Here is a 14,538-nt window from a genome sequence, read left to right on the forward strand (position 1 = left end):
TTGTTTTCCGGGTGATTCTGGGAACTGGAGAGAAACATATGCTCTGTTTTTCAAGATCACACTGGAAGCAAAGGCAGCTCAACGACGGCACATAATTCAGAATTATTGTCTACAGACTAGAACCAGGTTCTGTTCAATGTATCATACCTAAATAATCTTGCTTTATCCTTATAAAAGGTCAAAGCAGTAAGGGCTTCTGAGGCTCTCTGTTCACACACAGGGGAACCAAGGTAAGTACAGTGAAGGATCTGGTGTTTAGACTCAGTCTGACTTCCAAATCCCTGCTCTCAGCTCCAGTCCCACACAAGGCGCATGTTTCCACTTCGCCCATTGTTCTAGGCATCAGGGAAACATGAGCAAACAGTATTTCAATTTGTTATTCAAGTCTGACCTTCAGATTGCATGAATATCTTTCATCTGTGTGTCAGGTTTTCGGGACTGCTCAGAGGTTACCATAACAACCCAGAATATCATCGACTGTGATGGTCAGCAAATAGCATTAAGTAATTTGTTTTCTAATGACAGTGGAACTAGCATGGAGCAATGACAGCCCTTGTGAATGAGCCCTCTGTCACACTTTGTTAAGGAGCTTAGTTGTTGATGTTAAACAACCATCAGTCAGGCATGGGGTAAGGACCAAATGTATTAAGCAATTTAATTGGTAGAATCACGTGCCTCTAATAGCTCCATAATAAAGTATCTGCAAGGTGCTCATCCTTGTTCACAGGTGTGGGTAGCTTGGTTCTCCCAGTCTCATTGGCTCACTCAGAGTAGTCGGTCAGCTTAAGATTAAATAATTGCCTTTGATCGACCAGGCTGCATTGCTTCATAAGTGTGAAACAGTTGAAATACCTCAGGGGGAACAGTTGGCTTCCATAATAGGTAACCTCCCATCATCCAGCAGGCCCCATGCAGTATGATAATGTGTGTCAGCTGGGTCCTCAGAAGAAAAATAACAGTACAACAGTCCTTTCAGGGGGACTCAAACCAGACCTGTTACCCTCTTGGTGCTGCCTACTGGTGTGGCCAAAGCAAGTCTAGCCATGTAGATACAAGACTCTACCTCTGGATAAGAAGAGACCTAATCCCATATTGCAAAGAAGCATGGTTATTACAGTAGGCAGATTATGCATTAGAAATGAGTGTTTCTTGACTCATTTCATTAACAGAAGTGAACTGTTAAATAGGACATCCTAAAATCACAAAACTATACAGGACTTTAAATCACTAATAACTGCTGTGGTTGGATAATAGAGTTAAGCATGAAGCCATTCTAACTCCAATGCTCCTTTTGACTTTAGCATATTTTGTCATCTGATTAGTTGGTTGAATAATGAACAATGCTGAATGCTGGCCAAGCACTCTGAACTATGTCCACAGCTCTATTTTTACCTTCGAATTTGAGAGTCTAACTTTCTCAGGCTGGCCCATACTCATTCTATAACCTGAGGTGACCTTAAACTTGTGACCTTCCTACCTTAGCATCCAGGAGTAATTGAGATTGCAGGTCTGTAGTTGTTTGTACATAGGCCCAAGCCAAAACACTGTGGTCATTGCTTTGTTCTGTTTGAAGAGGGTTTGTAGCCCAGGGTCACGTAAAAATCAGAATGTAAGCAAGGAGGGCCTTGAACTCCTCTTCTGTCCAAATGCTAGGTTTTAAGTACACAATGAAAGTAGTGTACAAAGATGAGAAAGTAGCAAAGTTTAAAATTCAAATGACTCCGGAAGTTATGGGTCCTGTCTTCCTGTTGCTTTTGCTATGGTTTCCTTTTGTGTTGTTCTGTGTAACCTTTTGTAGCCTTTCGCTCTACAGTACCTCCAGTTTGTATCAGGGCGATTCTTTCATTTCAACTGGAGCCAGGCCATGAGTTTGTCCAACATGTATCCAATGTAAAAATGAGATACAAACTATTTCCTTTACGTATAAAAATAATTTAAATTATCCAAAAAAGGAATTGATAGTTTTTGGTCACGACTACTATAATTTAAGACATAAAATCATGTTTACTGACCAAAAGCTTTTGGAAATATATTTCCCTTGAATTTAGTTCAATGTCCTGGGAACTATGACAGCACTAGAGGGGCACGCTATTGATGTTTTGGTTTATCCTTGGTATATTGGGTATACTAAAACATCTGAAGTGTAAAAGCATGTGACTAGCTAAACCCCTGGACACTGCTCCTTGCAAAGCTGAGCCTCATTTGTCTCCATCAGGTGCTTTCCAGCCCAAGTCAATGACTATTATCAATTTAATATGAAATAGATATGGGACAGGGTTAAGGAGGATAAAATGTTTTTAGAAGGTAACAACCATGAACACAGAGCTAAATCTGAATATATTTTAAGTTAGGGATTGGTAAAGACGACCTTCAAGCAATCTGCAAGCTGGTAAGACTTGGAGAGCTGAATTTATGGAGGTTATATTTTAAGTTTCCAATGCTCTCAGTGCTGTCAATGTATAAGCACATGCTGAGAGATAATAATTGTGAAGCAGAGAGAAGCCAAAGTGGATGATTCCCACTTAATTTCAGAAACTTAAGACATGCTCTATAATAATTATGGATATTAGTCAAAATATGAAAATATCTTTACCCTGTGCTCTGAACCTACAGCAGGAAAACTTTTTGGCTGAAAGCCAAAAGAGTCTTGGATTCTTTTATTTGTTTTCCAGGGAATTAATTCATGGACAAGAAGAACTCTTGAAATCCTTTGGGGGCACTGTGATCATTAGATCATGTAGGTTGGTGACAAAATGTTCAGAAGAGTCATCCTTTTGCTTAGTATCTCAAGAGTTCACTTAGAAATGTGCTCTGGTTGGGATCTCTGTTGCTCTACTGAAATTGTGACTAATAGCAAGTTGGGAAGGGAAGGGTTTATTTGACTTACATGTCTTCCTCTTATGCCATCACTGAAGGATGTTAGGACAGGGACTCAAACATGTCAGGAACCTGGAGACAGGAGCTGAAGCAGAGGCCATGGAGAGGTCACTGCTTATTGTCTTGCTCATCATAACTTGATCAATCTACCTTCATATAGAATCCAGGACTATGACCCCAGTGCTGGCATCAAAATGGGCTGGACCCTCCCCCATCAATTACTAATTAAGAAAATGCCCCACAGCTGAACCTTATGAAGGCATTTTATTTTCAATTCAGGTTCACTCTTCTCGGATGACCGTACCTTTTATCAAGCAGACATAAGACCAGACAGCACAAGATGTGTTCTGTGATATAGGTTTTAAGAAGGAAAAAAGCTGTACTATAGCTAACTGGGACAGGAATAAAGGGGTCTCCTGCCACCGTAATGTCAGGGTGAACTATGGGACCTTGCAAGAGAAGTTGAGGCTGTATAGTCTGTTTTACCAGACTCTGTCAGTTGGTTCATGGAGAGCTGGTTGGGCATTAAAATCCAGCACTTTTTATAAAACAAACTCTTGCTACTGGGAGTGACAAGGAAAGAGAAGCACAAAGCAAGTGCTTATGAGATCTCTCCTAGGGGCATCTAGAGTCAGGATCTGTCCTGGAGATACTTGAGGCTAGACTTCTGTCCTGAGAACATCTGGAGTCTAAATTCTTACCTGGGAACACCTTGGATTCCAGGTTTTATCTGGAGGCCATCAAGGATCCTTGGGGGACATCTAAGATCCAGATTCTGTCAGGGGAAATTAGGTTCCCAGTTCTTTCCTTCCTGACTTTTGTGGGCCAGGGTTTGACCTGGGGGATTCAGGGGTCTGAGTTCTTTGCTGAGAGTGTCTGTGATCCAAGGTCCCAGGTCCTATTTGTTGTCTGACTTCTCTCCTCAGAGCCGCCTTCTCTCCTCTTAGATCCCCATAACTTTTGCAACACACAGATGTTTGTGTTATGACAAACTGCATCTAGGTTGGTGTCTCCATTTTAGTGGAGTTAGATGAGAGGAAACAGGAATTTGATTGTGATTAGTAAAGTGTGTTACGGGGCTGTGCTTCACTAAGGCTAAAAAGCTGGACTTCAGATTCTGCGTCTGTCACTGAGTAGGCATCCCATGAACAGGCTGTAGCCATTGAAGCCTTAGTCTGTTCTCACCGGTGTCTCAGCTGCTCCATGAGTGGTGTTGTAAGGAGGTTTGTGCCTTCCTGAGAAAATACAGTTTCTCTTTCTCCCCCAACAGCCCCTTAATCTCTATTTCTTTGACTATTCCCAGTGTCGGAATGAGTACTCCATTCAGGCCCATAGTTTCATGATTAGCCTAAGTAAGATTACTGTTTTAAGTAACAAACTTAATGTAAACCAAAGTACAAATTTATTCCAGAAGGTTAATCACAACATTGACTCTTATACTCAATTTCCCCTACATTCCTTTGTTTCAGTCTAAAAGAGAAGGTGGTATTGTTTTCTCCTCTCTGTCCTGTCCACTTCCCTCTCATGTCCGGTGAGATATCAGCTTCCCTTGGAAATACAAATAGATGGGAAGACTCATCTTGAGCTGATGAGTCCCTCCTAAGACTCTTCCACCACACAGTCCCCATCTATGGTCCCATTATTTTAGGGCCATATTAATTCCAGATGTTCCTACATCTAAACTGAAGCATAGACACTCCTTGGTTAGCATTCAGCACTCTCCCTGATTTTCTTGTTGGTGATAATTTCACACTGGAAACTATATTACCTTTTTTGGTTCAGATGATAACTTTGCCTTCAGTGACCATATCCGACCCATAGTAACCAGTTTCTTATCCATGTTTACACACTGAATAGCAGCTGACTCAACCTTCAAATATCACGAGGATGGCCTCCAAATAACACATTGGCTGGCTCTGATTCTAAATGACTTTCTTCTACCCTACTCCAAGGGGCATGTAATAAACCCTTTTTGGAGAAGATGATAAAGTGCCTTTGGACCTTTTTTATTCTTAAAGTACATCAGAAGATATTAGACTACAGTAGCATATTAGTCATAGCATAGTAGTCAAGTAGTACCATATAGTAACTTAACTCCTTACTTGGGAATTCTACATCCATTTTACCAGAACCCTGGTCAGAACTTCACTTGTACCACCCTGTTGAATGCATCTCCAAACAGATGTGATAAACCTGAAGCATTAGCTATGTGTGATGAAATGAGAGCAGAACCAAAGTCCTTTCAACCATTTTCATACTAATGGGACTAATGTGAAAACGGACCAGACACTGAGTATCCACTGGGATCATGTACCCTAGTAATTGCAATAGGAAAGTAGCCATGACAGACAGCAGAATGTGATAATGAGTGGCTGTCAGGATTCTGCAGAAGAGTCTTCGGTCTCAGGGAGGATTTGTGCCTCTTGTGGAAGAATCAGTCCCAGCTGACATTACTGATGGTCTGTTGGCTGGTCCTCAGTCCACTTCTTCATTATTGGTTTTGAAATCAAGGAAGCAGCTCCACACTGTAGAGATCTTCAGCTGCGATAGTTTCTGGTAGCTTCTTCCTCTATAGCCAGGAACTGTTAGTTGAATATGAAGTGGTCTATGATTGTGAAACTCAGGTTTTGTCTGTGTTATGAGTGTAATGGCTGGTAATGGGAAAAAGAGACCATTAGGAGCAGAAAGGAATCATTACGGCTTCTTATTAATGGGATGGCCTGGACCGGGTCATTTTAGCCTGGCATGGTGAGAGTCAGAGCAAGGAAAATTTGGGTATGGGCCACTGAGGATGATGACCTTTGCTCTGTTTCAAAAATAGGTGGTCATGTGACCTAGGAAAAAACCATTGTGGAAACACAATTCACTGAAATGATGGAGGTCAGGTGCGGGCGAAGTCAACAGAAAGAACTAGTGATTTGTGCTAGATCTGGGAGGTTCTGGGGGGAAGCTAAAGACTGAAAATTACGATTTTACTTTCAGATTCTCCAGATGAGGCTCTCACTGAACCTTCCTGTGGTGTTATGTGGTTGTGAATGGGATGAAAGTAAAATTCATAGGAAAACTCATTGATGAAAATGATCTGCAAATATGATCCCAGTGATGCAAAATAAGGCTCTGAAGCAATCCACTCATCAACTATTTGTTTCTTATCCAGAAGTTAAATAGAGTACTAGGTATATTATCTATACTCTTTTCAAATTTGAAAATCCAATCGTATAGTATATGTGCTGCCGAAGCAAGCATAAAAATCCAGTCGTATCGATCATGGCTCTACAAATAAATAAAAAAACCTATATTTTGGAAATCTAGCCTTGAAAATACCCAGTTTATCACCTTTAGACTTGGAAAATGAAAGCCATGCAAACTAGAGTAAGTGAAGATTCTTTATTTGGAATTCGTTTTCATAGTCAGCAGCCAGCCACTAGGCCTGGCATTTGGCAGACACTCAAAGGCAAGTGTGCATGTGTGGAGACAATAAAGAATTGTATCTGAGCCTTCACTGGGGCCACTGGACTTGATGGAGGGCTGAGTGAACCTGGCCGTCCTCTGGACCTGGTGGGTCAGGTGCACATGTGGCTTTCTGTCCCTGGCCCTGAACAGCAGGCAGGCACAGAAATTAGCGACATTGTCCTTCTGGATGAAGTCCTTGCTGAACTGTCAAGCTCTCACAGCCAGGCCAGCTGCTGCAGGGTGTGGCCCACGCTTCTATTTTGCATGTTATTCATTTATGTTTCAATCTCGTATCCTGAAATGTGATCTGCCTTTGTTCCCTAGGCTGCCACAGCCCAGCCCTTGCCTAGGGAGAACAGTTGCTTCCTGAATAACCAAATTGGGTTAGTTTTCTAGCTATTATGTAGTATCCTTGTAGGATTATCTTTTTAGGGTTTATAATAGTAGTTTTATACCATAAGAGTTTCAGTCTATACAGAAGAAGTAGGCAATGTACAGTCTTTCCTTCTGGTAGCCTCTTGGCCCCATTATCTGCTTCAAGTTATTATCCCTTTTGGAAATTGCCTGTGCCTATGTAAGCATTGTTAATGTATACTTCATTTGCATATTAACCCCCTATACAAACATTGTACATATGTGTGATTCCACTGTAAGAAACTTCTTTACTAAGTTACTTTCGGGGGTGATCTTTTGCTATCATTACGTCAGCAACGATTGTCTCTAAATTTGTGATGCTGCTACTTGTAGAAAAAGGGTGTAGTGCTCTCTGCACTCAAGGGGCTGAGAACATGTTGCCCTTTTCTTGTATGTTGACATTAAATGTTTTTCCTATTTTTAAAAAAGGTCATAGTTGTTTCAACTTAAACTTATTTAACTGGCATTGATATCCTATGGTTTAAATGACATGGCATATCATTCATACACACAAATGTATATTCATATACATGAGTGTTACACATATATGTATTCATATATATAAGTGTTATATTTGCATGTATATATACATATAGTATATACTAATATGCCTATATAATATAGATACACATATATATGTATATATATACATGTTCTCGCACATAGAAATTATCAGTGTATATAATTATAGGACAGGGCTTGTCATTCAGCTGCTGAGTAAACTGTCTCTGTCAGCTAAGTAGACTTAGCTTCTATCATTCTGGAAAGAGTGTTTGATGGCCGTCACTGAACCCCAGCATTCACTTTGTAGCTCAGAAGTGTATGTGGCTAGGTAATGTGAACAAGGCATGAGTCTTGGGAAAAGTGATCCTCTTTCAGACAGTGGGTCACACCTACACACCACATTTGGAACTGTGGCTCCCTATTTGACATAACCAAGGGGAGAAGTGAATAAAGAGCACAGAGTCCAGTGAATTGGGGCCTGCAGAGGAGGAGTTTTGGGCTAGGAAAGGTGCTTTTGGCCTTCGCCTGTACCGTTAGTAAATTCAGGTCTATGTCATAGGGACAGCTGTTGGCTGATGGTGCTGGCTTTGTTATCTCTGTAACCCCAGCCCTTCTCTTAGGAACTTTAATTTTGATGGCAGTCTGGTACCCTGGTCTCCAGCACTGCAGCTTATTTTCCCTTTGGCTTTGTATGCAAAGCTGATTGAAAACAGACTAGGGGCAGGGGCATGTCTCTGTGCTCCTGTTAACCTTGTTCTTTATGGTGATAACCAATGAGAGAATGTCTTCCTCTTTCTTGGAGCATTGTCTGTTCACCAGTTGTTGTCCATTTGACCAGTAAATTAAGGGTATGCCATGCTGCCAATCACTTTGAACTAGTTAATCAGTTAGTTAACCCCTTGAGAAAATGATCTGACCTTGATTGTATGTTTGGGCTGCACTGACTTATCATGGTTATGGAAAAATCCAAGATCAAGATCTCAAAAGAATTTGTATATAGTGGAGGCCCATTTTTTGATTCAAAGATGGGATTCTGCCTGTGTCCTCCTGTAATGCAGAGACAAGCATTTCTCAAGTCATGCTTACGTGGGGGCTAATGCTGCACATGAGGAACCACTTTTCTACAGACATGTTTATGTTACCCTTGTATTAGCATTAGATTTCAACATGTGAGTCATCGGAGTCCATAAATTTTCAGGCTCTAGCAGCTCTCCACATCCTGAATCTCTCGCCACTATAACCTAGAAGGGGGTAATAAACCAAGTTACAGTAGCTGAGCCATTTAGTCAATCTCAAAAGGATTTATTCTTATTTCTAGCCAACAACTCTGAAAGAAAGTGGTGCTTTCTGTTAGTTTTCCTAGCAGATATTCCATCCATGGATAGCTCATTAGGAGACAAAGGATCCCATCTCAAGAAGGACCACAATCTTCTGCTGAAATCTCAATGTGGTTCAGAACTGTTTCTTATGTGTGACCATCAATATTGGAATGGCAATTCTAGAGAAACCATGACTGAGTCTAGAGGAGTCTATTGAGAAAAGATCCATTCTTCCATCTCCTTAGGTGCCTATCTATACTCACAGCATTTTCAAGTCTCCCACATTAGCATGTGGAACCAGTAGACATTTAATGAGCTGGTTTTTAAAGTTAAAAATCACTTTGCTTCTCTCACTGACAGTATTTATAGCTTCCCATGTGCCAGTCACTATATAGATGGTAGGCACACATCCAGGAAAGGTGACAGTAACTATAGCTGACAAGTACTGTGCTCTTACTGCTGATTACCTCATATAATTCTCAAATCAGCTTCATAATTAAGTGCTTTTGTAATATTGAATCAATGAAAAAAGTAATGATATTTAAAGAGATTGAATAATGCTAACAAAGACTAAAGCTGGACCACATGGTGCTCGTACACTATTTACTGTTATTTCCACATGAGACCGACACAAGCCCATATCCTCAAAAAACTTATACTCTGAACTAGGGAGCACATCTACTCAGAAAGCAATCAACATTTTTTAACTGGTTATTTCTTATTTACATTTCAAATGTTATTCCCTTTCCCGGTTTCCTGTCCATAAGCCCCAAAACCCTTCCCCCTCCCCTTCTATAATGTTGTTCCCCTCCCCATCCACCCCCCCTTACCACCCTGCCCCACAATCACCTACACTGGGGGTCCAACCTTGGCAGGACCAAGGGCTTCTCCTTCCACTGGTACCGAACAAGGCCATCCTCTGCTACATATGCAGTTGGAGCCATGGGTCAGTCCATGTATAGTCTTTGGGTAGTGCTTTAGTCCCTGGGAGCTCTGGTTGGTTGGCATTGTTGTTCTTATGGGGTTACAAGCCCCTTCAGCTCTTTCAATCCTTTGTCTAATTCCTCTAACGGGGGTCTCATTCTCAGTTCAGTGGTTTGCTGCTAGCATTCGCCTCTGTATTTGACATGCTCTGGTGAGAGCAATCAACTTAAAAAAAAAAAACTCAAAGTATGAAAGTCCTGCAGAGTTGGCCACCCTTCAGTTAATCTGTATGTGAGACACTGGGTTGGTGGAAGTCACTTGATTGATGTGGACTTCCTCTAATTTCACCAAATACTCCCTTATCATTTCCTCTTCTGTCATCCTCAGTCTGTAATTCTGCCCCCTTCTGTTTTGTCCGCATGCCCCTCCCTTCCCTGTTCTTTTGGTCTTTCTCCCATACAGATAGTTAGTAGAGATGAACAAATGTCACGGTGTAGTTTCAAAGGTATAAATGGGAGGGAGGAAAGGACTCCTGACCACAAATGAAAACATGTATTGACAGAGGGCTTGGCCTTCCTTTATGATTTCCAGTGTTTGATGGATTCAAATAAAGCAGGGCCTTGTTCATTGCCCAGTGTGTCTACGTTCCTTCCTTCTTGCTTTTTGGCACTGCCGGCATGCGGGACTCCAAAAGCACATCCACACCATTCTGCTGTTGTTAATCGAATTTCCCAATGATTAACAACTCAGTTCATTATGTTTCCAGATCACATTAATCATCTTTTCTGGGAGTTTGGTAACATTTGGAGTCATTTCCCTATGAATTTATCCATCTGGGATCTTTATAAAAGATATGTTCACACAAAGTCATTTGTTGCTCACGAAGGAAGCTGAGAGTGGAGGTACTTAATGTTCCCTGAATCCAAAAAGGAAATTTCTGAAGTCAAGTGTGTCTTCTTCCCCATACAGGGAGCCCCCCAGTTGAGCTCCATGAGGTTTCCAACACAGAGCAAGACCCAGAGCATAGAGGTTCTGGTTGCAACACAGTAGTGGTGAGGTTCAAAGGCAGTGCTCCATGGTGCCTGCCTGCACTCTTAGAGCAGATGGGAGTGGAGAAAGCTGTGGGGGCCGTGGAAAGAGAGGTGAGATGGATGAGTCAGAGTAAAGGTCCTGGCAGAGTTCCTGGCTTTACTCCTATAAGCTATTTGACCTTAGACAAGTCCTGTAATCTCACTAAGAGCCATTCACCCCTTTGTAAACTATTATCATAGGTTAGTTCTACATACTGACTTTTATTCTGCTGTTGAGGAGACTCTATAATACTGCTAATGCTACTTACTTTTGCAATTCCCACACCTCTTTTCTAAACTAACAGAGAGAGAGAGAGAGAGAGAGAGAGAGAGAGAAAGAGAGAGAGAACATAGGAAATATGCAATACATATAAGAAAAAAATCAACTATTGGGAAATTTCCATAGCAGTTACTAACAATAAAATGTGTATATGTATATGTATGTGTGTTTATACACACGCAGTATATAATAGTATATATAAACACATATGTCACGTATGTGTGTATGCATCTGTGAATGAATAAATAGCCTATTGTAGATGTCCTAGAAGCCAGTTTTTCTTAATTATCTTCTTTTATATAGAAAGCCTTTCAGCCATGTGCCTTGTTTGAATTGGGCTGAAAGTGTGTTATTGAGGAAACAGAATCCTTTGGGACACAGTGTGAGCATCCTCCTAGGCACAGTGTAATCTTAGGAACTTGGGAAGTAAGCCGTTCCTGTGGAGGCTTTTGTTGGTTTGCCTCCAGGAATATTGTGCACTAAAGGTAAGAGGCACTGCCCACTTCTTAAGTTGGATGTTTCTTGAGAGACAGTATTCTACATTGAGTATCTTCTGAAAGTCCATGACAAACATTTCTATCTGTGGCCATTAGCCTTGAAATATCAGTTCTTGTTCCTACCCATGTGCATGACTGAATTGCATAATGCCTCTGGTACTATAGGAAGCATAAAAGACAATTAAATTTTATTGCCTTAGAAGGGTCCAGGAGAGGAGTAGAAGAGATGGTAAATAAAAGTTTGTTCTAATTCTGCCCTGGCTAAAAACAAGGTGAAGGGATGTGGAAATATTGACCTCTGTTGAGTCCTCTCCCCAGCCTTGGGGCTTTCAGGAGGAGATTCCCATTACACAGGAAATCCCTAATGGCATGGATGGAAATTACCTGCCTACCTCACCTTCTTGCCTCTTCTTTAGGCATACACCTGAGGGCACTTTTTAATTGCCATGCACCTCCCCCTCGCTAAAGAGCTAATTGTATCTGCTTCCCTTTCCTTTAGGTTCCCAAGCAAGGACTGGAATAATGAAGAAGGCTGTGTGCTAGCTGCATCCGTTTGAACCACCCAGGAAGGAAATCCAGAGTGTGGTCAGAGGCAGAACCCTTGCAACACTTGGAGTGAATGAGGAATGGACTCGTGATTATGCAGAGGTTCCAGGATGAATCTGGTCGACCTGTGGCTGTCCCGCTCCCTCTCCATGTGTCTCCTCCTCCAAAGCTTTGTCCTGATGATACTGTGTTTTCATTCTGCCAGTATGTGTCCCAAGGGCTGCCTTTGCTCTTCCTCTGGGGGGTTAAATGTCACCTGTAGCAATGCAAATCTCAAGGAAATACCCAGAGATCTCCCTCCTGAAACGGTTTTGCTGTATCTGGACTCCAATCAGATCACATCCATCCCCAATGAGATTTTTAAGGACCTCCATCAACTGAGAGTTCTCAACCTGTCCAAAAATGGCATCGAGTTTATTGATGAGCATGCATTCAAAGGAGTTGCAGAAACCCTGCAGACCCTGGACTTGTCTGACAACAGGATTCAAAGCGTGCACAAAAATGCCTTCAATAATCTGAAGGCCAGGGCTAGGATTGCCAACAACCCGTGGCATTGTGACTGTACTCTCCAGCAAGTTCTGAGGAGCATGGCATCCAATCATGAGACAGCACACAATGTCATTTGCAAGACTTCAGTGTTGGATGAGCATGCTGGGAGACCTTTCCTCAATGCTGCCAATGATGCTGACCTTTGTAACCTACCTAAAAAGACTACTGACTATGCCATGCTCGTCACCATGTTTGGCTGGTTCACCATGGTGATCTCTTATGTGGTGTACTACGTGAGGCAGAATCAGGAGGATGCCCGGAGACACCTGGAATACTTGAAATCCCTGCCAAGCAGGCAAAAGAAGGCGGATGAACCTGATGACATTAGCACTGTGGTATAGCAACCACGCTGGCTGGCACTGGGAAGGGAGCTTCTGCTTGTAGTAAAATAAGTGGTTCAGTTCTCCCTCCATTGTACACCATTAAAACTTTGTATTTCAGTTTCTTTGGAATCATGTCACTGTTGAACTTTTCACAAACAATACAAGTCTAATAATTTTAGTTTAGATGATGTCCCCCCATTAATTGTGACCCCCTGGTTCCTGAGTGACAAACTCTCTGAACATTAGTTAGACCCATCTCACTATTTAATAATGAAATTTATTTTTTTAATTTAAAACTGAATAAAAGCTTAACTTTGAACCATGGAAAACAGTGTGCCTTATTGGGTAAGACACAATGTGGTCAGTGCACTTGTTTTAAAGTGAAAGAGACAGTCCTGTGACTCTAAGACTATCACGTTGAACGGTATGTCATTAGGCCTTGTGGTGGGCTGGGGAACCAGAGCTGGGGAACCAGAGCTGAGGAACCAGAGCTGAATTATTGACCAGTTAAGCACCTGCTAGACTTTAGCTAGTCAAGATGCTTATACAGATATCTTCCTCAAAGATTTGGTGTGTAAGAATGTCTGCCGACAAGCATCTGCTTTTCAAAAGGTCTAGCGATAAAAAAGAAAATGTACTTCTACTCTGTGCTGGACACAATGGGAAAGTAAAAAATGCATGAATCGTCTCCTCCTGATTGCCTTTTGGTGGGCAAGAATGTGTGGTGAATTCAGAAATAGCTGTGCTAGGGAAGGAGCGAGCACAGGCTCTGTGGAATGTGTGATGATGGTGATACCACTAATGTCCCTAACCTTTTATCATCAAAGGAGAAAGTGCTGGCCTGTGCACATAAAGCAGAGGTCCAGCCACTGGCCAGGTGGAGAGCATTAGAGCTTGAATTTGAACCTGGTCTTTTCTGGGTAGAGGTCTTTCATTGATAGTCTTTCCAACGTGGTTTACAAATCTGCATTTACATGCTAAAAATGCCCAACAGGAGGTTGAATGATTTTTGTTACTATATACTCCTGCACATTTGCCACACAAGAGAGATATTATGTCCCAACAATGGGCAGAGATACCAGAAGTACATTTAACTTCTGGAGTGGGGAGTGATGACCTTGTTTGTTTGTTTGCTTGCTTGCTTGCTTGCTTGCTTGCTTGCTTTAGGATGAATGTGTCAAATAAGCATGAAGGATCAAAGCCAGTAGCACATAGGGACAAAGGTGGGGAACCATTCTCCGTGAAGGAATCTAGAGTGAGATACAAGTCCCAACCCTATGGTGACTTTAGACTGAAGAATGCCATAGTCAGTTATCCCATGCCACTTAATGAACACTTACTATGCACTGTTTTCTAAGTTATATTACTTAATGCTTCTGAGACTCTGTGAGACACTTTTATGTAATAGACCCAGAACCCCAGCACCTTTAGGAAGCATAGCATATGTACCAACATTAAGTTCTGAGAGTTTTGAAAATCGTATACTTCTTTCTGTACATGACATACATGCTGACACTCATGTCCTGCCATTCCGCCATAGGCTCCACTACAGAAGGTGGTTGGTTCCTTGAGGACATTGGTTTACAGAAATCTACATGACAGTTCCATTTAAAACCAGAGGGAAATTTCTCTTTATGAGGCCCCTCTAGGAAAGAAGTTAAGAGTCCCTCAGTGAGGCACTGGGCCCTGTCTAACATACATGATACTGTCTTCAAGGTGTCTAAACTCACAGTTCCCTCCTGTAAGTCCTGGAGTGCTGACTATAGCCACAATCTATTGAAA

General features: G+C 41.8%; 1 protein-coding gene across 3 annotated transcripts in view; it reads left to right on the forward strand.

The window, feature by feature from the left end:
* Positions 1-13,085, forward strand: part of Lrrc3b (leucine rich repeat containing 3B) — a 77,310-nt gene extending 64,225 nt beyond the window's left edge. For all 3 annotated transcript variants that reach the window (NM_001399495.1, XM_017599839.3, XM_006251719.5), the window contains exon 2: positions 11,838-13,085. In NM_001399495.1, coding sequence (NP_001386424.1) covers positions 11,995-12,774 — 780 coding nt within the window. In that variant the 5' untranslated portion in view covers positions 11,838-11,994 and the 3' untranslated portion in view covers positions 12,775-13,085. The remainder of the gene's footprint in view (positions 1-11,837) is intronic.
* The last annotated feature ends 1,453 nt before the right edge of the window (positions 13,086-14,538 follow it).

This window comes from Rattus norvegicus, chromosome 15 (genome assembly GCF_036323735.1).
Source record: "Rattus norvegicus strain BN/NHsdMcwi chromosome 15, GRCr8, whole genome shotgun sequence".
NCBI classification, from domain to species: Eukaryota; Metazoa; Chordata; class Mammalia; order Rodentia; family Muridae; genus Rattus; species Rattus norvegicus.